This window comes from Gymnoscopelus microlampas (assembly GCF_963454915.1).
Source record: "Gymnoscopelus microlampas genome assembly, chromosome: 11".
Classification (NCBI taxonomy): Eukaryota; Metazoa; Chordata; class Actinopteri; order Myctophiformes; family Myctophidae; genus Gymnoscopelus; species Gymnoscopelus microlampas.
The window spans coordinates 12,255,638-12,280,074 of NC_139948.1; the positions used below are offsets into that span (position 1 = coordinate 12,255,638).

The following is a 24,437-nucleotide window of genomic DNA, read 5'->3' on the forward strand; positions in this document are numbered from 1 at the left end:
GCATCTAAACCACTGCACCACAGTGGTTCTTACTTATTCTGTTCACTTGCGTGGTCTTCACTAAAATATTAGATAAAGGGAAAAGCACCAGGTAAAAGTTGGAAAGATGTCCGTGTTGGTTTTCAGATGTACGTTTTAAAAGTGAAATATCTCAAAAACTACAAAACATTTCAAAGTAAAAAGTTCAAGCATTTGTGTCCACAGTAAGATGGGGGGAAAAAAGTGTGAATGGAGTTTCTAGGTGAAAGTGTTTCTTGAGGTGCCAAAACTTTTAAAGGAGTAGGCTACTAAGACACATCTCCTGAGAGTCAGTTAGAGATGGTGGAGTGGGATAGTGATCAGACTCTCAGCACAGAGGTTCCATGTTCAAATCCCAGTTGTCCCATTCTTCAATATATTGTAGTACTTTGAAAATGACACGGCCAAAATATCAAAAAGCAAGTCAAAAGCACTAGAAGATACCTGCTGAGTTAAGTGGATAAGTGTTTACAATGGGTTGAAAATTTGCAATGTTTAACTTCAGACACTAGATGGCAGAACAGTTCCAAGTCAACAGTGGTGAATGGTGTTGACCCCATTTGTTGAATGTTTGCGAATACCAGTTGTAAATGGAGGATTATTTGAGGCTCATATTTTGGCAAACAACAATATACTGTGAAAAAAACAATTCTTGTTGGCAATATGTTTTTTTATTTTGCAGTCCAAAGCCAATTAACAAACACATTCAGGCCATTTTGGGATGACAGACAGGTCATACACTGTAGGTGCCTGACTTTAGAATCCTTTGTAGTAAAACAATCATAATTTGCCGCCTGAAGCGGTAAAAGGATTACCATTACAGCTTGAAGCACTTATGACCTTAAAATAATATTACATTCAAGACATTCGGTGGGCTGACAGTATCACATATTATGATACAGAAAATATAGTTACAGTAATCATCTCATCTGCCTATTTTGATTCACATCAGCAAATTTTCAAGGTACAGAGCTGGGTCCATACTGCGCTTCTAAGCCATTTACTGTACGCAAGGTGATGCTAAGTAAAGTGCAAACCGAGCAACAATGTATATAAAAGCTGAGGTTCACTGAGTCACAACGTGAGTGGACTATGTCTCCTAAAAGATTAATTCATCACAACGAAACAGTTGTGATAAAATGGACACTTTTGGCAGTATGAGGAGTAATTTAGCTATGTTCGCTTATGTTTTTGTTTTGCTTGAAATGGTTATTTCATGCGAGCTACACCACCCAAACAGTGGTGTTTTTTCTTCTTTCTGTAAATCTTTAAAACAGTTGGGAGCGGTGTTGGGATAACACCCAGCATCCACATTTCATTTAATATAGAACCACATCTTGAAATCTCAAATTCCGCAATAAGAATGTTTGAAAAACACACAAAAAGTCCATTGACAACAGTCCAGTAAAGTGGCGAGTTGGCAGGCATGTGAATGTGATCAACAGACAATATGCCAGCGTAGCGTACGTGCACGCGCAGACAAAAGCTACAAGCCCTCCTTGCAGGAATCCCCCACACAATAATTCCAGGGGTCTGTTTGCGTGTCATCCGGGGGAGGGGATGGAATCAATCCACTGTGGAACATGTACTCTGGTTCAAAACTGCTCAACGAGTTGGTCACTTGCTTCCACTCGATCAAAATTCTGTTCTGTTCTGATAATGTTCATGCTTTAAAAAAAGGTTTGGACCATGGAACTGTGGGGCGCCAGGGTGTCGACAGAAATACATCTCAGATGTCACTGCAAGTATAAAAGCTATTAAGCAAAACAACACAGAAAAAAAATCTATAAATAGTAAAGGACATTAAAATGTAAGATATTCAACAAGGCTTTTTCTTTGGGTATATTTGGTAGCAATGCATCAACTCTCTCAGAAAAAGATGCGTTTGATACTGTTTGGGATAAAGGAGTTGACCACTAAATGAAGAATTTGACCTTAAGGTTGGTGTAAACATTCGTCTTTGACCCACGGAAAAGACAAGCAGTAAAAATCCCTTCCGAGTGAAAAAAACAAAATGGCTGGAAAAAGCCGGGGAATGGCGGCGATGATGATGGTGACGACTATGTCGGTCACAAGTAAATTAAAAAAGGTCTGGGTGGTGGTCTGACTCGTCGCGACGTCGGCGGCGATGGCGGTCGGTGTAGTTGTGGTTTGTTAAGAGCCAAAAAGCACGAGGAGGGAGAAGGAGTCCCGACACGGTTCCCTTCAGTCAGAGTACTGGTAGCCGTCGAACTCGGCCTTGTCCCCATTGTCAAAGTAGACCTCGTCCTCCTCGGTGGGGTTGTTACAGTACTTGTTGTCGTAGACCTGGCGAGACTGGCCGTAGCACGTCATGCCCTGCTGGGACGAGCCCTTGTTGCTGCCCATCTGCAGGGACACGGTGCTGGTGTCACAGTTCTCCAGGTCCAGCTTCTTGTCGAAGATGTGCCTCCTGGTGCCAGGGGCCGTCATACCAGACTGTGTGTGTGTGAGAGAGAGATGAGAGTTTGTAGATTGTCTATTTTCATGTGATGAAGTAAATAGGGCGAGGAGATTTTTTTTTCTATCGATTAGTCACCCCCCGTGGAGACTTGAATTTGTGGATATTATTTTGTTTTTGACGCATTCCTAAGCCAATAATTTGATGACCAACGGATTCGGTAGGAAACGCAATCAAATTATTGGCTTAGGAATGCGACAAAAACAAAAAAATATTCATGAATGCAAGTCTCCATGGGGTGACTAATCGATAGAAAAAAGTCATTTTGGGGGTGAACTATCCCTTTAATAGGATAAGACTGTCAAATTCCTATACGAGTGTGTGTGTGTGTGTGTGTGGGGGGGGGAGAGCCATGCCCAAAACCGTAACTTTTCAGGAAATGAAATAAATATGTATGACAGATATCAAAGATAGCACAAACTGCCAATCTACAAGCTCCCAATGTGTCGCGACTGGACACATTTTGAGTTTGCAGATAGGCTATTTTCGCTACTTTTGGGCAGCTATAAATATGACGAAGTATAAAATAGGGTTAGGGTTAGAAAAAAAAAAATCTGCTCCACAGCGTAAAACATAAGACAAATGGCTCTGCTCACCTGGTTGGCCCCCTTGTTGGTGCCCATCTGCAGGCTGATGGTAGATTGGTCCAGGGGGGCTTCCATGCCCATCTTGGCATCATATAGGTGGCGCCGCGTACCATAGGATGTCATGCCCTTCTGGCTCGCCAGCTTGTTCGTGCCCATCTGCAAACGTCGAAAAAATGTACAGACGTACAGTAAATCAGTGGTTCTCAAACTTTTTCATGGCAGGGACCCCCAAATTGAGACTTGTTAGCCCGTGGACCCCCATTTGAAAAGATAACCCAGGGACCCGCAATAAGAGAAGGTTTTTACGGCTCTCTGGCAGTGATTCTCAACCGTTTTAATTTCAAGGACCCCCAGTTTGACATGCATTAGGGCTACGGACCCCCATTTAATGGCATTTATACCTCTGGGACCCCAATTCATATTGTATAATCAATACAATATTTAACTCTGAGAGTGTACAAATGGAACCAAATGGACCCGTTAGGGTCCATTTGGTTCCATTTGTACACTCTCAGAGTTACAGACCCATAAGGGTCCATTTGGTTCCTGTCCATCATTTAGCTGGGGACCCCCTGGAACCCCCTCAAGTACCCCTGGGGGTCCCCGGACCCAGTAAATGACTGGCTTGAGTCTGAATGATATTCTGTCGCGCTACGATGTTGCACGTCGAACTGTCAAAACAAGGAAGATTGTCGTGTTTTCTTGTGGAGGATTCTTGAGGCCACATTTTGTGAAAGCTAATCCTCCAGCCAGGTTGTACGGATGCTGAAAAGTGCTGACCTTTGTCAGCATGTCAGTCATATAAGCTCCCATCACACTGGCACTATCACTTCATGTAGGCTATGACTGTGAGCCATTTGCTATCTGCCTTTATTTAGGCACGTGTCTGATACCGTTTTAATGATTGACAGTATTTGTTATTATATCATTATAGTCACTGCCCATCTTTCGCCGCAGGCTGAAAACCCACCTCTTCAGGAAACACTATCCTTCCTCTTTGCCTGGCCTACTTGTTGTTAACTAGTTGTACGAACTCTTGTTTTATTTTTGTATTGTTTTATTGGATCTTGTTTAGTCGATACACTTATTTGTTTTAGCTCGTGCTCATTTGATTTTGCCATTTTTTGTCTCATCTGTTTAAGAAAGTAGGTAGCTGTTATATTGCACTTTTACCTTAGCGCTAGGTATACTCTTGGTTGCTTGTTTTTGCAGGACATGTACTTAAAACTTCTGGTGATTAGTAGTTTTCGTTCCCTACCTATGTTGAATACACTTATTGTAAGCCGCTTTGGATAAAAGCGTCTGCTAAATGACCGTAATGTAATGTAATGTAATGTATATGCATGCAACTGCAATTTGTGAGAAGCTTTAAAGGCATTGTAGGGAACATTAAGCCTAAATTTAAAAAATATTTATATATATATTTTTTGCATTTTTTCCCCTCTATCAGCCACTATATAATGATGCTGGGGTGTTTTCCTGCACTGAAACACAGGCCTCTTTCTGAAAACCCTATTTTCCCTATTGTTGTTGTTGTTGTTATATTTGTCCCGTACGTAAGGAAGTCTATGGAAGTCTATGGAGGCATCACCCCCTGGTGGCCGGGAAACGAACTGCACAAACAATAACAATGAGGGAAAATAGGGTTTTCAGAAAGAGTACTGTGTTTCAAAACACCCCAGCATCATTATATAGTGGCTGATAGAGGGGAAAAATGCAAAAAAAATATATATAAATATTTTTTAAATTTAGGCTTAATGTTCCCTACAATGCCTTTAACAAAACATTATTTCACCCATTCTTTTACACCTGTAAAATTGTGATATGACAATAAACTTAAAGTTGATTCATCCACCTACCATTATATGAATGGTGAATCTACCATTCTATCCATCCATCCATAACACCATCTAGGTAGCTACAATATCTTCAACTAACACACCATTTCTAGCAGGGACGCAGAGGGGGGGGGGGTTGGACATACTCAGTTCCATTGGGGGGAGGGCAACCCCCCCCCCCCCCCCCCACTTTTTGGGGATGAAGAAAAAAGAAAAGAAAAAAAACAATTTTTGTACCGAATTAACCGAATGAATGTAACAAAAACACCCAAAAAAGTAACAAACCCGGTAAAAAGAAACGCAAGTTTTCACGCGTACGCGAGCACTCTGCGTCCTTGATTTCTAGGGAACCAGGCTCCATTTGTTAGTAAAGTTGCACGCAAACACACTGACAAAAGTAGTACACAATAATCTAATCTGATAATGAAATCTTCTGCTATCCTGACCTGCAGACCAATGACGTTGCGGCCCTCCTTCAGCATCTGGGGAGCGAAGTGGCGCTGGGTTTTCCCTTGGTACTTTACTCCCATGTCGTGGTTGGAGTGGAAGCCTTTGGACTGGGCCTGAGGAATGAAGAAACAGACATGAATCCAGTGGAAATAGCCTTCCTTTGATCGAACCCCAATTTCACAACAACTTGCATCGCGATCATTCTCCACACAGCACAAATCGGCTGTGTGTATTGCTTACCCAGCAAGCACAATGACGTCATGATGACGTCATGATGACGCCCGGTCATCACCCCGGTGACGTTCAGGAGACTAGGCCAGATCACAGCCCATATGGGGATGATCTTTACGTCATTTACAGGACGTCATCACCGGGACATCATATGGACATTTGGACAGCAATTTTGGGTGATGAGAATGTGTTTAGATGACGTCCTGGAAGTGACGTTTTTGTGGTCAGGATTCATTTTGGTTGAAATCAGGTGATATTCTGGGCCAGATCTGACTTGTCTTGGTTTGACTTGATCTAGCCCCAATCGAGACGTCACTGATTGGTCCGGGTCCTGACTGTGCTTGCTGGGTAATTTATCCAGGCCAAAAATTGGCTTATCTACATGTACAAGCTTCTGGGAGCTTGTAGATCATCTACCTGTATGTTCGTATGATTGAAGTATAAATCAAGCTTATGACATAAATAACATTGACCCAGTGGTGGAAAAGTAAAAGTACCAATACTGCAATACAAAAATACTCAGTTACAAGTAAAAGTCCAGAATTCAACATTTACTTGAGTAAAAGTACAAAGGTATTGGCATCACAATGTACTCTAAGTACCAAATGTAAAAGTACTAAAAAGCTCACAACGCGTCGCGATGCGGCGCGTTGTGAGCTTGTAGATCGGCTATTTCCAAATAGCCTAGGTACTGTATAAAATAGGGCTAAAGTGGATAATAACTTATATCTGCAAAGTAACTAGTAACTAAAGTTTTCAAATAATTGTAGTGGAGTAAAAGTTTTTTTTTCCCTCTGAGATGTAGTGGAGTAGAAGTAAAAGTATTGGAAATACTCAAGTAAAGTACAAATACCTCAAAATTGTACTCAAGTACAGTACTTAAGTAAATGTACTTAGTTACTTTCCACCACTGCATACAACAGACAGATATCGATGACATTTAATAGCACTTCTTGTCCTCACCATTCCAGCCAGAGCAATGAGCGTACTCTGGACCTGAGTGTAGTTGCAGTTCTCGAACAGATCGTTGGCCTCGAAGATGTCCTGTGGCTGCACACCGTACTCCGTGATGGCCCGGACAAAATTTCCAATGTTTCCCAGCTGATGGGAAAAGCAGAGAAGTGTTTAAATGGAATCATTTCGGAAGAACATGACCAATTTTCCATTCAAAGCCTATTGTCTTGGCACATCCTAGGCACATGGACCTTTTTTTTGTTAATACTGGAGACAGTGCAGGGATGGATGTCGTGCTGTACTTTTAAGTATGAACGCACAAGGATAAAGTAAATAATTTTACATGTGAAATGGGGACAAGACTCAGAGAGACAGTTATCAAACTGTCATTATAATTGCTGTGAAGGTTTGTTTGGCAGTCGACCAGGCACCGTCTCTAAAATAAAACTCGCATCTTCAAAGCAGTTCTGCTGCTGGGATCCTGCTTTTTGTTGTCGTCTCCCTTCACAGAATGGCTGCATCCATTCCAGTAATGCTAATGCCACGGAGCGTGTTCTTGGAAAGAGCCTTAACAAACCCTTAAAAGTGCTATTTGCTTTTTTCAGCAGCCGAACAAAGGGAGCTGAGAGCCGCGCCGAGACGAGAGGGGTCTCATTTTGATAAGGCAGCTGCCGTCTGGAATGTAAATAAGGCCCGCGTGCATCCTCCACGGCCAAGAGAATGCACTATATATTCTGCTTTACACACGCTCTGGAAAAACAGCCCACAACTCTCTGAAACAGTCGGCTAACCGGACCCATTTTTGAAATACTATTTTCCGTGGTCGGACACATTTAATTGGGCTTGCCTTGTAATCAGGGAGTAAAAGGCTCTCCTGCCACAAGGGGCCTGGGTGCAAGAATTGCTGTGGGCTAACTTACTCATGCTAATTTATTGGAGGATAGGGGGGTTACGGCCCAATTATAATTATAGGGGCTGTTACAGCCCCCGCATCCCCATGGAAATTCTGTGCGTGGTGTGTTTTTCACTTTGCATTCATTTCCCCATCATTACCATTTCATCAAAAAGGCCAAAATGACTTCACTGGTTTTGTAGAACTAAGCTTCCTCTGTCTTTTTTTAGGACCAAGATTTTATTTTTGCTCATACAACTTGTGCATTGATTAAAGTGAAGGCTAATAATAACAATAATGAACACATGAATTGAAAATTGAATTGAATTGAATTGACATTACATTCCTCTGTTAATTTATCTAATGAGACCAAAATGGAGACAAATCGACCCTTGCGGGTCCATTTGGTTCCATGTGTACACAGTTTACTGTGTGTGTTGCAAAATTGGACACACACTAATGAAGTGCATGACGTCACACCGATAAGAACCAGTTTGCGCGAAAAGGCCGGCGCCAAATGAAACCCATTCTGTCAGGTCTCGCTGGGACGTGCCTCACCAGCCAACACACAAGAGGAGGTTGAATGAACTGAAACCAGCGCACCCCGAAACAATATGTTGGGAATTGATTGCATGAAACAATCACCTGTGCGTCCAGTGTCAACGTTGGTAAACAAATAATTGGTCTATAGCAGCGCCAGCCTGATAATGACACATGTCCCCACCAGGTGGTGTTGTCTTCCAGAGTGATTGTCTCACCTGGTGCCAGTTCTGAGTGGAGGTGGAGATCTTTCTCACAGAGCCAGGCTGAAGTGTATTGATGAGTCTGTGTTGAGACAGGCGATGGTGAATAATAATAATACACAATAAAATAAATTACAGAGATACTGTAGAAAGAGGTGACATTGGGATTTTAGGAGGTTACAGGCAGTACACGGCCGCTATACAATTCTGAAGTTGTTAGCTACAGCATGCATGGTCAATACCACAAATATGCATGTACAATAACAGACATTGGTACAAAATGAACAAAGGCCTATGGATAAAACCATAGATATATACACGTATACAGTATACCACAGGTGCTTCCCTGTCATCTATGGTGCATGCTATGGTGCATCCCTGTCTTCTATGGTGCTTCCTTTGTTTGTTTTTATTGTGAATAAAAACTAAACTAAAACTAAAACAAGATAAATATACATACAACATAAAACTAACAACAAAATACCAATACACTGAATTACAAGCAAACCTTAACCCACCCCTCCCAGGGCCAACTATGTCACGAATAGCAGGGCCAAAACGCCATGCATACCTGTGCAAAGTTCCTACACTGTGTAAGGACAGCCTAAATCATGTCCTTAAGCTTAGCTGCGATGCTAGACCGTACGTTAGCGTTTTTCTCGCTTGCTCCATGTAATCTTGCCGTTGATGGTTCTAAATATACTATTATCTAAAAAAAAGTTAAAGCCCATCGGCGAAACGTTAAAGGTATGAGGAGGTTTCCATCTCACACCATCTTCTTTGCTGCTGTTAATCCAGCAAAAAAGATGCGCTTGTGTGTGCAGTTTAGGTGTAGCTGGGACACATCATTTAAGATGAATAAAGAAGGAGAAGGTGCAATATCAACTTCCAAAAGTAATGAAAGTTTATTCTATGGTGCTTCCCTGTCTTCTATGGCAGGGGTCTTCAACGTTTTCAGGCCAAGGACACCCTAGCTGAGAGAGAGAGATGAAACAGGGACCCCCTCTATATTGTATAACATTGTGTTTCAGATTAAACTTTTTTTTGTTTACTTGGTCTGCTCTATTTTCCCTCGACACCTACACCTCTGTGCCAAAAATAGCCGATCTACAAGCTTGTAGATCGGCTATTTTTGGCTAAAGTTCTCCCCAGAATAGGGATGCTAGGGTTCAAGTGGTTAATGTAAAAAAGAAAAATCATATCACACAAAGATTTGACGGCCCCCCCCGTAGTAACTCTGAGGAACCCCTAGGGGTCCCGGACATCCTGTTGAAGACCCCTGTTCTATGGTGCTTCCCTGTCATTTATGGTGCTTCCTATGGTGCTTCCCATTGTGCTTTCCTGTCTTCTATGGTGCTGGATATTGGATAGGGGGGACTGGCCCAAAAAAGGTTTAGAAACACTTACGTATTATGTCTATGACTAAAACTGTGTTCAGCTACACTGTCTCTCTCCCCGTCTCTCCAAACCTTCCACACAGTAAAATCCTCAGTGTTATTTGTACACTCTCAGTGTTAATTTGTACACTCTCAGTGTTAATGTGTTCGTTTGTACACTCTCAGTGTTAATGTGTTCATTTGTACACTCTCAGTGTTAATGTGTTCATTTGTACACTCTCAGTGTTAATGTATCCAGGATGTGACTCACTCGCAGAGCAGCACCCCGTCCTTCAGGCTGTCCATGAAGGGGTCCCCGATTCTCTTGCCGGTCACATCTTGAATCCACAGCCTCAGTTCCTCCTCCTTCTGTACGTCGTACTTCCCTGCAAGCTGAGACAAGAGAGAAGAGAGAGAGAGAGAGAGAGGGAGAGAGAGAGAGAGAGAAAGAGAGAAAGAGAGAAAGAGAGAGAGAGAGAGTACACTAGTGAAATCCTCAGTGTTAAAGATTCAATCCATAACTCTAATGTCAAACCCAGTTCTCCCCGCACGAGCGGCAACATGTCTGCTTTTTGAGCTTTAACAGATAGAAGCTTAGGAAAGGCAAACATATTTCCCTTTGACTTTTATGCAGTACCCCCTGTCAACCAGTAGGTGTCCTACCTGATCACAGGACCTAAAGCAGAGAGACCAGACCACCACACTTGTGTTTGTTATATACTGTAGCATTAACAGTGGTGGAAGAAGTACTCAGATATTTTACTTAAGTAAAAGTAGCAATAACCCTAACCACAATATAAAAATACTCTGTTACAAGTAAAAGGCCTGCGTTCAAAATGTTACTTGAGTAAAAGTACAAAAGTATTGGCATCAAAATATACTTAAAAGTACCAAAAGTAAAAGTACTAACATGTTTGAAAATAGCAGATCTACAAGCTCAGTTGTGAGCTTGTAGATCGGTTATTTTCAAATAGCCTATGTATAAAATAGGGCTAAAGGGGTTAATGCATGTTTTTTTAATATCATCTCTGCAAAGTAACTAAAGTTTTAGTAGAAGTAAAAGTACTGAAAACTGGAAATACTCAATACAGTAAAGCAAAAAATATCTCAAAATCGTACTTAGGTACAGTACTGGAGTGACTGTACTTAGTTACTTTCCACCATTGTGTATTAACACACTCTAGCATACAGGTTGGTTCAAAATGTTTTGGTTAAAGTTTTATTCACACTAAGAAGTTATGTATTTCAGCTTTTAATGTAACTCTGAGGGTGTACAAACGGAACCAAATGGACCCACACGGGTCCAAACCACAAGACCTTTCTGGACTCATCCATTGCCCCAGCTGTGAACTGATAGTTGCTATGATGACGTCATGGACTACATTCCGTTTGAACGGTGGCTCCAACTGGACAAGCTTTTTTCCCCCCCTTCCTTCATTGTGTTAAAAAGTGCCTGAGTGACTCTTAAACGCCCCTTTATGTCTCATAAATAACGCTAATGCTGCAATCCCTAAGTTTTATATATCCTACCCGGGATTCGAACCCTGGGCTTCCATGTGTGAGACCAACAAAGACCAGCCGCTCACCCGTAACAGAATCCCTGTTTGGCCGGGGGGGGAGATATGGCACTCATGAGCTTGAGGCAGTGGTTAGTTGGTGGGAAAAGTACTCACATTTGTTTTACTTAAGTAAAAGTATCAATACTGCAATGTAGCTATACTCTGTTACAAGTAAGAGTCTGGTAGAGTCAAAATGTACTTGAGTAAAACTACAAAAGTATTGGTATCAAAATATACTAAAAAGTAAAAGTAAAAGTACTAAAGTACTAGTACTAAGTTTCCAAATGTATAAAATGTCAAAAAATCTTTGGGAAAACATTGTGAGCTTGTAGATCGGCTATTTTCAAATGGCCAAAATGTATACAGGGCTGAAGTGGTTAATGTATGTTTTGTAATAATAATCAAAATCTATACAAAGTAACTCATAACTAAGTTTTCAAATCATTGATACAAGGTATCAGTAATCAGTCTCTCCAATACAGTGGTTCCCAATCTGGGGGTCCCTGAATTATTTTGGGGGAAATGATTAGCTTAATGTGCAACAATGTTTTCTCACTCAAACCAACATACAGTATAAGTGTATACAGGGGGTTTCTAAAGTGACAATTTAAGGACCTTTTAATACCTCTAAAATGAAAAAAATAAACGAATAAGACCATTACTACATCAAAAGTAACCAACAAACTATACTTTTAAAATGATCAAACATTGACCAAATTGATGGATGGATACATGACTGTGTGCATCTTAATCCATTAAAAGGGTAGGACTAGGGTAAGTGATTTACTTTGGTTAAAATACGTGTTAAATAGCTCTATATTCTGATAGTAGGTGTTTGTTCAGTAAAAGGAGTCTCCCATGTCTCTCCAGCTGGGGGGGGGCAGCCAAATACATATCATTTTGGGGGTCCTTGACATGAAAAAGTTTCAGAACCACCGATATAGAAACATACGTTTTTCAAAAAAACTGTAGGATTTAGAAGACATTTGTAGAATCCCCAGAAGCAAAGATTTGAGTTACAGATGTTTGCCATAATTTTTTTTTTACAAAATTATAAAATGTATATACACAGTATATATATATATATATATATATTTATTTTTCAAAGATTTGCACAAATGTTCACGATCTTTCAAAAATAGCAGATCTACAAGCTGGCTGAAAAGGCATTTGGCTGAACCTTGGTCTATTACCACTTAAACCCCATATACTTCATTGACTGGGGTTCCCCAGGGGTCTCTACCTGGACCACTCCGTTCCCCCCCCCCCCCCCCCCCATCCCCTCTACATCAAATCTCCTCGCTGAAAATAGATCTCTACAAGCTCACGTGTCGCGTTGCAACCTGCTGCGAAATTGTAGGTCTGCTATTTCTGCCCCTAATGTTTTCTTATTATGACATGTCCCGGGATAGGGACGCCAGGATTCATGGTCAAATTTAGCTGGCATCTTACTTGATCGTTTGATTTATTTTCTGTTCATTTTGTTAGTCTCTTGAAATAACATTTACAATAGAACACATAATGACAGATACAATTATCCTGTCTATGTTGCTATAAACACAGTGAACAAGGCCTGTGTCACGGCCACTGACTTTAGCAGCTCCTCAGACCACAAGGGGAAGTACATGTAAATCCCCATAGAAAGGAGGTGTCATTCACTGCTGCCGTTTTTCTCCTTTGTACATAATATTACATACATTTTGTATTTGTTGACAACATGTATTATTGTGTAAATTGTTTATGCTATGTTGCATTGAATACATAGGACCACAATGGAAACTAGACGCGTCGCAATTGGCAATTGCAAAGTGTGGTTGCGCCGACGCCGGTCGGGACTCGAGTAATACGCTGGGAGGAATACCGTCGGAGACTGCGCCAATTACATTGTCACGTCACTCCTGAGATCGCTTGCGTTTCATTTTGAAGGGACTGACTCCCCCAAAAATCATGTTTTTGCATCAAACGGTGACATTTTGCGCATTCGTGGCGCCCCCTATGGGTCAAAGTGGAAATGCTTTTGGGGAGTCGTTGAGTAAATCACCCTCGACATGTGATTTAAATTTGGGATCGATTGGACGTTTCGTTCGTGATTTTTGACATTTTTGGTAAAACGGGTCCCTCCCACTAACTTTGGAAACAATTTACGGAAGAACGGTAAGGACTATGAAAATGCCGTTTGGATATGTTTACCGCATGGGCCCAGAGATCATGTGTACCGATTTCTGTGACATTTGGACAAAATATGTTGGAGGAGGAGCTAAAAGTGTGGTTTGAAGAAAATTCAAAATGGCGGAAAATCTATCCAGACGGAAATGGGCATGGCCTATATGGGGAGTTGCGTCGTGACCCAAGGAATCCAGGGGAAAATAAATTTTGATTTTACGACCTACGGTTCAAGAGTTAAAGGCCAAAACGTAAAGTGGGCTGTTATAGCGCCACCATGTGGCCGACTGGTGTGATTATTTTTTAAATAATTTAGCAATAAACTATTAACCTCCCCTCCAAGTCTTGTAACTGTAGCCCTTACGGTTTCCGAGAAAGAAATACTTGAATGGGAGTTTTTGCAATTCTCATGAAAGTGAATGGGGAAATTTAATGCACTAATAAATAAATATCAAAAAATCTATCCATACGCAAATGGGCGTGGCCTATATGGGGAGTTGCGTAATGACCCAAGGAATCTAGGGAAAAATAAATTTTGATTTTACGACCTACGGTTCAAGAGTTATAGGCCAAAAGGTAAAGTGGGCTCTTATAGCGCCACCATGAGGCCGAATGGTGTAATATTTGTTTAAATAATTTGGCAATAAACTATGAACCTCCCCTCAAAGTCTGGTAACTGTAGCTCTTACGGTTTCTGAGAAAAAAATACTTGAATTTTAGTGTTTTCACTTTTCCATTGAAGTGGATGGGGAAATTTAATGCACTAATAAATCAATATCAATTAAACTATGCAACCAATCTCTTAGCCTTATGCAAGTGCACGATTCCCGGTCAGACCGGTCATTTTGACATATAGCACTAAATTGGGAAAAATAAACTGTGGGAGGAGTAGCGGCCCGAAGTATTGTTTATCTATAAATAAATAAACAAAGTATAAGGAGTACTATAGTCTGGTTGCCCTGTTAGGGCAACCACACTAACAAGTCCCCAGGACTTGTTTGTGTTATTCTTGTATCCTTAATGTCTGAATGTACCACGTGCTGTTTTACATTTCTGACTAATAAAGTATTCAATCAATCAATCAATCAAGCAAAGCTAAAAACCAGGAGGGCTAGTTTTCATATTGATGGACTGTACATCACAGGGGGAGCTAAACCTTTCAGCACAACTCTGTCTGCGTTTCAGAGATGGCTTCATGGCTTCAAATGGAACATTAGCCCTACAACAAATACACTCTCACATTGATTCTGATTCCGACATTGATAAGAGTCCCTTATTCTAGGGCGAACATTTGGACAAAATAGCTCACAACGCGTTGCTATGTGGCACGTTGTGAGTTTATAGATTGGCTGTTTTCAGTCAATAGAGAGGAATAAGGAGAAGGCCTGACTAAGTATACAGGGTTTAAGTAGTTAGCCACATGAAAACTAGCATCCTTATTCTGGGCGTGTCATAATAGGCAAATATTTGTTGTCAACATACAGTAGCCGATCTACAAGTTCACAACTTAAGACACATTGTGAGCTTGTAGAACGGCTATTTTCAGAAAACGTTTGGTGTAGAGGGAAAAAAAGGAGGGGGCCAAGTATAGAGCCCTGGGGGACCCCGGTCGGTCAACGAAGTATATAGGGTTAAAGGTAGGGCATATTTTGTAGTGTTCCAGTTCCAATTTTGTCTGCTTATTTCTTAGAGCCATCACTTCCGATTTCACCTGTTTAATCTGTATGTGAAAGTTCACTCTCCTGAATGGATAAAATAGGTATCCCGACCTGAAAATGTATTTACTGTTCACTAAAGAGGAGGAGAGACATGGACACTCCCGTTACTGAACAAACACTCAATGAGTATCAGAATATAGTTTAATTAACACTTATTTTAACCAAAAACCTTTAAGTAGTGTTGATTTGCCCTAAATAATGATGTTATATTAGGGCTGTCAGATGTAGTCACATTTGTTACAAATTTGATCTCCCATAAGTATATAAGATAAGATATTTTATCTTTATTTTTTGTAGATTTGTATCTCCCACTGATTATAAAACCAAACCATGTTCCTGTACTGGGGGGGGGGGGGGGGGGGCAGTATACCTGCAGAAATGCAACTGAGGAGTAGCCTATTACTGGAGCGGATCTACTTCATAACCCCAACAACATAGCTGCACTCACAACTCCCGTCTATAATAATAATAACTGCTTCTATCCAAGCTCGTCTCATATAAGGGTCCGCATTCCGCCGCACTTCTCTTTGAAAGAGTCATAAGGAAAAAAGGCAATCGGATCAAGGGTACAAAACAAAACAAACAAAAAAACGTGAAATGAAAAAGAAACGGCCGGGGGACATTCCTGCATGCAGAAACGCACTACGCTCCTGCTCCCTCCGCTCTCCATGTTATTTCCTTATTGGCACAAACACATGGGCCTAATGCTTTGAATTGTTGGTGGTGTAACCCCCCCTCCTCCCCCATCTCTCCCTCTCCTGCGTCCCCCCCCACCTTTTTTTCCCTGATCATTCTGCGTCTAAACTCCCCGTCTGGGAGAGAGCCTGCCCCGATCCACAGCCAAAACAAACAGGTAATTCAAAGCAGCGGGCTTCGCTCAGCTTCCCCAGTCCATCACACCAAACTTGGGAGAAACTGCTCTCTCTGGATCACTTACCCCCCCCCCTCCTTCTTCCTCCCTCCAGCCTGGCTTCTCCCTCTCTCTTTCTCTCTCTCTCTCTCTTTGCTTGGCCTTGTTCATATTTCTTACTCTTTCCCCCTGCCAGATCTCTCTCCCTCTTCCTCTAATCTTTTCCCCTTCTTTCCCTTCATCTCTCTCCCCATCTCCTTCAGTTTATCTCCCTTCTCACTCACTTTGTCTACCTCTTTTTCACGCTTGGAGGAAGATAAGAGAGGATGACAGCTTCCTTGATATCCGGTACACTGTCAAATCCTGAGTGTTAGGTCCATGTGGTTCCCTTTGTATACGCTCTCAGAGTTACAACCCCTTTAAGGTCAATTTGGTTACATTTGTACACTCCGAAAGTTAAATTAATGTTGCTGTATGATCATGGGCCAGAAGTCGAATTGATTCTTCGCTGCTTGACAACAAATAACTGTAAAGACGGAATCAGTTCAACAGTTCAGTTCACCTCATGGAGACTTTAATTCATGGATACTTTATAGTTTTTGTCGCATTCCTAAGCCCATAATTTGATGACTGGCAGCGGTTCCGGTAGGAGACACAAATCAAATTATTGGCTTAAAGGGATAGTTCACCCCAAAAATGACTTTTTCTATCGATTAGTCACCCCATGGAGACTTGAATTCATGGATATGGTTTAGTTTTTGTCGCATTCCTAAGCCAATAATTTCATGACTGGCAGCGGTTCCGGTAGGAGACACAAAGAGTCTCTTTTGTGTCTCCTACCGGAACCGCTGCCTACTGGTCCGCTGGTCAAAATGATTGGCTTAGGAAGGCGGCAAAAACAACAGAATTCAAGTCTCCATGGGGTGACTAATCAATAGAAAAAAATGTATTTATTTGTGTGAACTATCCCTTTAAGAATGCAACAAAAACAAAAAGAATATCCATGAATTCAAGTCTCCATGGGGTGAGTAATCGATAAGAGAAAAAAAAACGTTTTTTTGGGTGCACTATCCCTTTAAAACAACCAATAGCTCTTCCTCCTCTGCTGCCTTGACACTCTGCAAATTCAACTTCCCTTTGCGTATGTGTGATGCACGTTTTACCCCGAGTCAGACTCAGACACGGGGTGTTGTTGGCTCTCTCTCTCTCTCTCTCTGACCTTTTTTATGCAGCACGCCACGGCTCCTCAGGCGAACCATGTCCGATAAGGACAAGCCAAGAGCGACAGCACTCCCCCCCCCGCCCCCCCCCCCCCCCCAACAACCCCCCACCCCCCCAACCCCCGGGCCCAAGGTATTCTGGTTTAGGTTTGATTTAACCTTGTTTGTCCTTTTTTTTGTTCCCCTCGCTGCAGCGCTCGGGGGGAATGCGAGCCGAGACCGGTTCCGTTTCTATAGCCAAAAAGGTTTAATACCACGCATGAGCTCAAATAGCGTGGCAAAGGGCCCACGAGTACGAGTCCCGGTTAAGTCAAATGTATACGGCGCGGGAAACACTGTTCTCAAGACGAGAGACAGAAGCCAAATAAACCACTGTGACCTCTTCAATGAACCCCGGTGGCTCATTGAAGCAGATTACTGGAGTCACCATGGAGGTGTTCCAAAACACACACACCGTAAAAGGGCCGAGAACGATAACTAGTATAAGAGAACCAGAACAAATTTAAAAAACATTTTACCACAACTATAACGACGAGTGATATCATGTGGATCAACTTTAAAAAGCGATTTGATGACCGACAGCCCAATCAAAATCCATCAGAATGTTCGCACGTTCAACACATCACATGACGTTCAACATGTTTACAGCATTTGTAACTCAAATCTTTGCTACCGGGGGGGTCCCTGGAACAAAATATTTTGAGATGGGGGGTCCGCGGCCAAACGCGTATCATTTTGGTGGTCCTTGACATGAAAAAGTTTGAGAACCACTGCTTTATGGTGTGGACGGGTCCTTAGGCCTGAGACGTAGTTGGGTTCCTGATGGTGAGTTTTGAACCCTTTCTACTTTCCAGAGCCTAAACTAACCAGTAAAGGGTTCTGGCGAAAGTGCAAAAAGATATGTGTTTGATCACTACATTATTAAACAGGGGCGTCAAACGGGCATGAAAGGTTATAGGGACACTCAATGCATCTGGGTTCAGAAGGCCCCTCACAGATGCCATAGTTTTTAGACATGGCATTGTTCCATGAATACTTAGTTGAGGCGGACATAGCTGAGTGGATGGAGAGGGACTCAGAAGGTCCCCGGTCCGCCCACTCTATGTGACGAAGTGTCTCTGAGCCAGACACTTAAACCTAAACTGATCCAGTTTACAGAGTGCTGTTTTAAAAGGGATAGTTCGCCCCCAAAATGCCTTTTTTTCTCTATCGATTAGTCACCCCATGGAGACTTGAATTCATGGATATTGCTTTGTTTTTGTCTCATTCCCGAGCCAATAATTTGACGACCGGCAGCGGTTCCGGTAGGAGACAACAAAGAGTCTCCTTTGTGTCTCCTACCGGAACCGCTGGCTCAGTGGCTACCGATCAAATCATTGGCTTAGGAATGAGACAAAAACAAAACAAATATCCATGAATTCAAGTCCCCATGGGGTGACTAATCGATAGAAAGGCGAATTATCCCTTTAATGGCACTTCTCCACTGCTCTTCATGGGTAAATGCTGAGAAAACAAGTTTCACGTATGAGCAACTGTACAGTGATCGACAATGCATTATTATATGGTGTCACAACATGCCCTGCTGCTCTGCAGGCAAGTAAAACGCTGGATGCAGAGTGCAATGTTCACTTATATGTGGTCTTTTTTATTGACACAATTTATGAGCCCTTTCTCCTTTCTCCTCACACTGACTCATCGCTCACTGCAGGCTGCGTCTATTCCAGCCGGTATCTGGCAGAGCCCGACGCCTTGCCTCTGTCGTCCATCTATGGCAGTGGTTTTCAACCTTTTTTCATATATCAAAAAGGACCATTATGTAATCGCCATTTTGAGCCGCGGAACCGCCGTTTGATGAGATTTAGCCTCTCGGACCCAAAACTCTGAATATTTTTGTTGTTATCGTTGGATAACATTCTTCTACATTCTCTAATTGTGTAAGACTTCTTGTAAATTAAGTAATGCAGATGTTTAACCCATTTTGGGCAGGAACCTCTATTTGTAACTATACCTTTCAGGACGGGAACTGTTGCTATGTACAGTATATAGCAACATACATTTTTTGTAATTTTTTGAATAAATATTTGAAGTTTTTCAGAAAACTTAGGTCAGGATTTAGAAGGCGTTTTTAGACTCGGCCTCAGGTCTAAAGGGGTTAACAACAATTGAACTCTTGAGAGCGTAAAATGAAACCAAATGGACCCGTGAGGGTCCATTTGGTTTCATTTTACGCTCTCAAGAGTTAAAGATCTATAAAGGGTCCACTTGGTTATACCAACTCTCCATCATTTAGCTGGGGGACCACCTGGAAACACCTCAAGGACCACCGGTGGTCCCCCGGACCACTGGTTGAGGAACTACTGCTCCATGGTTGTGTGTCCACCTGCTTTCTGTTCTGTGTGAGAGTTTTGTCAGAGCCAGTCCTCCACAGTGTAAACTGTTTAGAGTTACGGGACACTTTCTCAAGCGCAGATACGCGAGTACGGTCACTCCCTTAAAAGGTGGTCCGAGTGGGCTGACGTAACCGGTCAGTTTCTCGGCTTCCATCTTGATGTCATGGTGGAGCTTTAGCGTCCCTACTACGTTACGTTAGCATGACCCGCACAGGCCTCAGGGTCAGCTCATGTTTAAAGGGATAGTTCACCCCCAAAATGACCTTTTTTCTATCTATTAGTCACCCCCATGGATGCTTGAATACATGGATGTTTTTTGTTTTTTGTCGCATTCCTGAGCCAATAATTTGATGACCGGCAGCGGTTCCGGTAGGAGACACAAAGAGTCTCCTTTGAGTCTCCTACCAGAGACATCAGCATCTTTTCAACAAATTATTGGCTTATAGGAATGCGACAAAAACAAAAGAAATATCCATGAATTCAAGTCTCCATGGGGTGACTAGAAAAAAAAAATTGGGGGTGAACTATCCCTTTAATTGGGGACATATGTATGTATCCAGTACAAGGGGCAAGGCTTGGATATTTACAATGAGGCCAACACGGAAGCTTATGAATGGCCAGAGTGGCGCTGTTTTACCCTGCGCCGACCTGAAGTGTCAGAAAGAATTTATTTTAGCGCAAGTGAATGGGTTTTTGACAAACTTTAGACTAGATTTTCTTACTGTAATAAAAATTGTCATAAATTCTATATGCTTCCAGTCGCTAGTTTAAAGTCTCCTTTCAATCATCATGATATGCGTTTTGCTAAATTATGGTCCCATTTATTCTAAAATTGACGATAAAGTAGGCTATGCTCCAGGAGGGGCGGGATGATTTGATTGACAACCTACACAACCAATAGCATTCATTCCCCGCCCCCGCTCTTGATTGACAAGCTACCCAACCAATAGCATTTTTGGGGGTGTTTTCCGGTTCGCTGGTCACGTGTCTGGTCTCAACCAATAGCGTTTGAGTTCCGGACGTGGCCAACTGTATATATTAACGATGGAGGAATGCATGTTCCTGAACTATCGGCTTCATTTTCGTTCTGTAGAAAGCAGGGGAGTGGCTTTGTCCATTCTTTTTTACAGTCTATGATCCAGTAGCATGGCAGGAAAAAAACAAATGTTGATGCTCCCTGGTGCAGAAGAAGAAGGAGGGAAAAAAAAGGCCTGGTGTAGTATTCTACTGACTAACTGAATTCAACCGGAATAAAAACATTTCCTAGCCTGTCGAATGAATGAGGCCAATACATTTCCTCTAAGTTTCTCTCTGCACTAGACAGAATTATAAAGACAAATAGTTGTTAAACTCTGAAAATAACGGCCTAACGCAGTGATTCTAAACTTTTTTTTTATTTGAAGGACCCCCCAGTTTGTTATGCATTAGGCCACAGACCCTCATTAAGATATGAGTTTCATCTCATGGGAACCTGGGAGCTACAGACAGGTAAAGCTCCATTTGGTTCCTAAATATCAGTGGTGGAAAAAGCACTCAAATGTTTTACTTAAAGTATCAATACTGCAATGTAGAAGTACTCTGTTACAAGTAAAAGTCCCAAATAAAAAAATGACTTGAGTAAAAGTACAAAAGTATTGGTCAAAATGTACTTAAAGTACCAAAAGTAAAAGTACTAAAATATTTGAAAATAGACGATCTATGGTTCGAGCGATCTCTAGATCGGCTATATTCAAATAGCCTAGGTATAAAATAGGGCTAAAGTGGTAAATGTATGTTTTATAATGTAATAATGTATAATTGCAAAGTAACTAAAGTTTTCTAAAGTGTAGTGGAGTAAAAAGTACAATATTTGCCTTGTAGAGTACAAACACCTCAAAATTGTACTTAAGTACAGTACTTGAGTAAATATATTTAGTTTACTTTCCACCACTGCCAACTATCAATCATTTGGGGAAACCTACTGCAACCCCCTCGAGGGCCCCTGCTGGGGGTCTCTGGACACCATGTTGAGAACCACGGTACAGGTTTTCAAAGAGGTTTCATTCAGTGTGATCAAAGTGGCAATGACAGACATCAGAGCTGGCAGCCCCTGCTCACAATGACTATAGGATGACTAACCTCTCAGCGGATATAGTCACTAAGCTGGAATATGTTGCGGTTGACCTTTCTCATCCATGAAAAAAAACAAGAAAACAATACTGTCAGCGGCTCTGATTCACAGGCTCTCTCGACGTACACGTTCTTTTCTGTCATGGTATTATTACTGTAAATAAAAGATGTGACGAAACACCCAAAGCATGCCAGGCCTTTCCAAAAAAATCTCTCCGACCACAATTAGTCCATGTTGTCACCTCTTCCTGGAACCCGGATCTGCCTGAATTGAATGGAGCTGATGACAGCCGACTGTTATGTTGTACTGTGTGATGTGGCCGTTTCAGTTGAATAAAAATGACTAATAACATTTTCATCTTTTGATCTGTTTGGAATGTTTATCTATCTCAGTGGTTTTCAACCTTTTTCATGCCAAGGACCCCTAAATTGATACACATTTGGCCACGGACCCCCATCTGAAAATGGAGTTTGTTCCAGGGAATCCCCAGAAGCAAAGATTTTAGTTAAAAAATGTTTGCTTAAAACATATATATATTAGATAGATATGCACACATTTTCACGATTCGAGTGCCACGCTATGAGCTTGTATTATCTGCTATTTTTGAATAGCCAAAGTGAAGTGGTTAAAATGATTGTCACGCTATGTTAAATCATTTCGCTGGGGACCCCCTGGTACCCTCCCAAGGACCACTGGTGGTCCCCGGATCACGGATCTATCTAGTTTGATGCATCACCAATCTATTGTAGTAATTTAGTTGGTAAAACAAAAATCACTTACATCTCTCCTACCTGCAATGAGTGCAATTATAAGCTATGTAGACTTTAAAAAATTGTGATATAATTGAAAACCGTTTACAAAAGGAAACCATATTGACCCTTGGCTGTAACTCTGTGATTGTACAAATGGTACTCTGGAATTTTGTTCCATTTGTACACAGGATTTTACTGTGTACAGTATATGTATTATAAAGTAACTAAAGTTGTTTAAAAAGGTAGGCTATAAAAATGCAATTCATTATATGTTTTTGTTAAAATAAGTGCTTAATAGCTCTATATTCTGGTACTCATTGCTATAGAGTGTTTTTTTCAGTCTCCAGCTCTTTAATGAACAGTAAATGCATTTTCAGGTCGAGAGGAGAGAGAAACTCACACACAGGATACAAATTAAACAAAGTGAAAAAACTAAATTGAAACTGGAACACTATAACATTGAAGCTGACAAATGGGCACTTTCTCCTGATTGGCTGAAATTGGAAACCCACTTGAAAATGAATAATGTTCTGTTTATTAAAGAGCTGGAGAGATGGGGGGAGACTCTGTTACTGAACAAACGTTCTATAGCAATGATTACTATCAGAATATCACAGCTTTAACCTTTTAACAAAACACCTTTTTTTTAACCATAAAATATCACTTACCCTACCCAGTGGTGGAAAAAGTACTCAAATGTTTTACTTAAGTAAAAGTATCAATAGGCTACTGCAATGTAGATCTACTCTGTTACAATTAAAAGTCCGGAATTCAAAATTTACTCGAGTAAAAGTACAAATGTATTGCCATCAAAATGTGCTTAAAGTACCAAAAGCAGAATGTCCCATTTCACAAGTTTTAAAATGTATAAAGATCTTTTGAAAATAGCCAAAGTATATATAAGGGCTTAAGTGGTTAATGTATGTTTTACAAAGTAACTAAAGTTACTGTAGTGGAGTAAAAGTAGGACAATATTTGCCTCTGAGATGAAGTGAAAAATACCTAAAAATTGTACTTAAGTACAGTAATCGAGTACATGTACTTAGTTACTTTCCAACACTGACATTACCCTGCCTTATATGAGCGTCAGGTGCACAGCTGTTCTCCCACTAGAACTTCAAGCACAATAGTGACAACATTTCCAAGTATATAGAATAGTGGTTCAAATGTACACGATTTTTCAAAAATAGCAGATCTACAAGCTCATGGTGTGCTGTGAGCTTGTAGATCTCCTATTTCTTTTTACTTGAGTAAAAAAGTACAAAAGTATTGGTATCAAAATGTACTTAAAGTACCAAAAGTAAAAGTACTCATCATGCAGAATGCCCTAAGTGTTCGAAATGTATAAAAACATCTTTTGAAAATAGCAGATCTATGTGAGCTTGTAGATCAGCTATTTTCAAATGGCCAAAATGTATAAAGGACTGAAGTGGTTAATGTATGTTTTGTAACAATAATCAAAATCTACAAAGTAACTATTAGCTTGAAGTTTTCAAATAGTACTAGTGGAGTAGTGATATGTAGTGGAGTAGTGCTGACAATTGGAAATATTCCAGTAAAGTAAAAAACACCTCAAAATGTTACTTTAAGTAGTAAAAGTACTTAATTACTTTACACCACCGGAGTAAACCTTACCTTACTCTTGACCTCGGCAGAGAGTCCGAATGCAGGGCCGCTCCTGAAATACATTGACATGTTGCAGCTCTTTTCTCTTCTGCGTGATTACTATTATTTACAGTGGAGTTGAAACAAAGAATGGGGCTTAAAAAAAAAAAATGATCACACCACCAGATCTATAGATCCAGGCAAAACAAAAACAAAAAGAGCAAGAAAAATCCACCCAATAGAACAGGACCAAATCCGTGTATCAGTGCACCGCAGACTTCTATATGATCAAGCTATGATGATCCCGTGGTGGAGTACAACTAAACAGCTTCACCCTGCTGCTGATCAGGGCTGTTTTTGGAAACAACTCTTCCGACACTTTCCTCAATCTTTTTTAAACTCTTCCCAGCTGCCTGCTCTCCATTGGCCAGCGGCCGCCGTCCAATCCTCTCCGTGGGAGTGATGTCACCGCTCTGGCATTCTACAGTCTGATCGACTCTGT

The 24,437-nt window shown here is 41.3% G+C and overlaps 1 protein-coding gene across 1 annotated transcript; it reads right to left on the reverse strand.

Annotated features, from left to right (window-relative positions):
• Positions 1–678: 678 nt before the first annotated feature.
• cnn1b (calponin 1, basic, smooth muscle, b) lies at positions 679–24,218 on the reverse strand. Its single transcript, XM_084072363.1, has 7 exons — positions 23,966–24,218; positions 9,840–9,961; positions 8,208–8,274; positions 6,567–6,704; positions 5,369–5,485; positions 3,094–3,240; positions 679–2,475 (listed from the first exon to the last, which is right to left on the reverse strand). The coding sequence occupies exons 1-7, from the start codon at positions 24,023–24,025 to the stop codon at positions 2,224–2,226; spliced, it is 903 nt and encodes a 300-aa protein (XP_083928489.1). The 5' UTR covers positions 24,026–24,218; the 3' UTR covers positions 679–2,223.
• Positions 24,219–24,437: the final 219 nt, after the last annotated feature.

Bases quoted from the DNA above. Each gene is read 5' to 3' on its own strand.
- cnn1b (XM_084072363.1), bottom strand. From the start codon at position 24,025: ATGTCAATGTATTTCAGGAGCGGCCCTGCATTCGGACTCTCTGCCGAG. The intron at 9,962-23,965 runs GTAAGGTTTACT...CTCTTGTCTCAG, and splicing joins CTGCCGAGGTCAAGAGTAAG to CTTGCAGGGAAGTACGACGT. The intron at 2,476-3,093 runs GTGAGCAGAGCC...ACACACACACAG, and splicing joins CCAACAAGGGGGCCAACCAG to TCTGGTATGACGGCCCCTGG.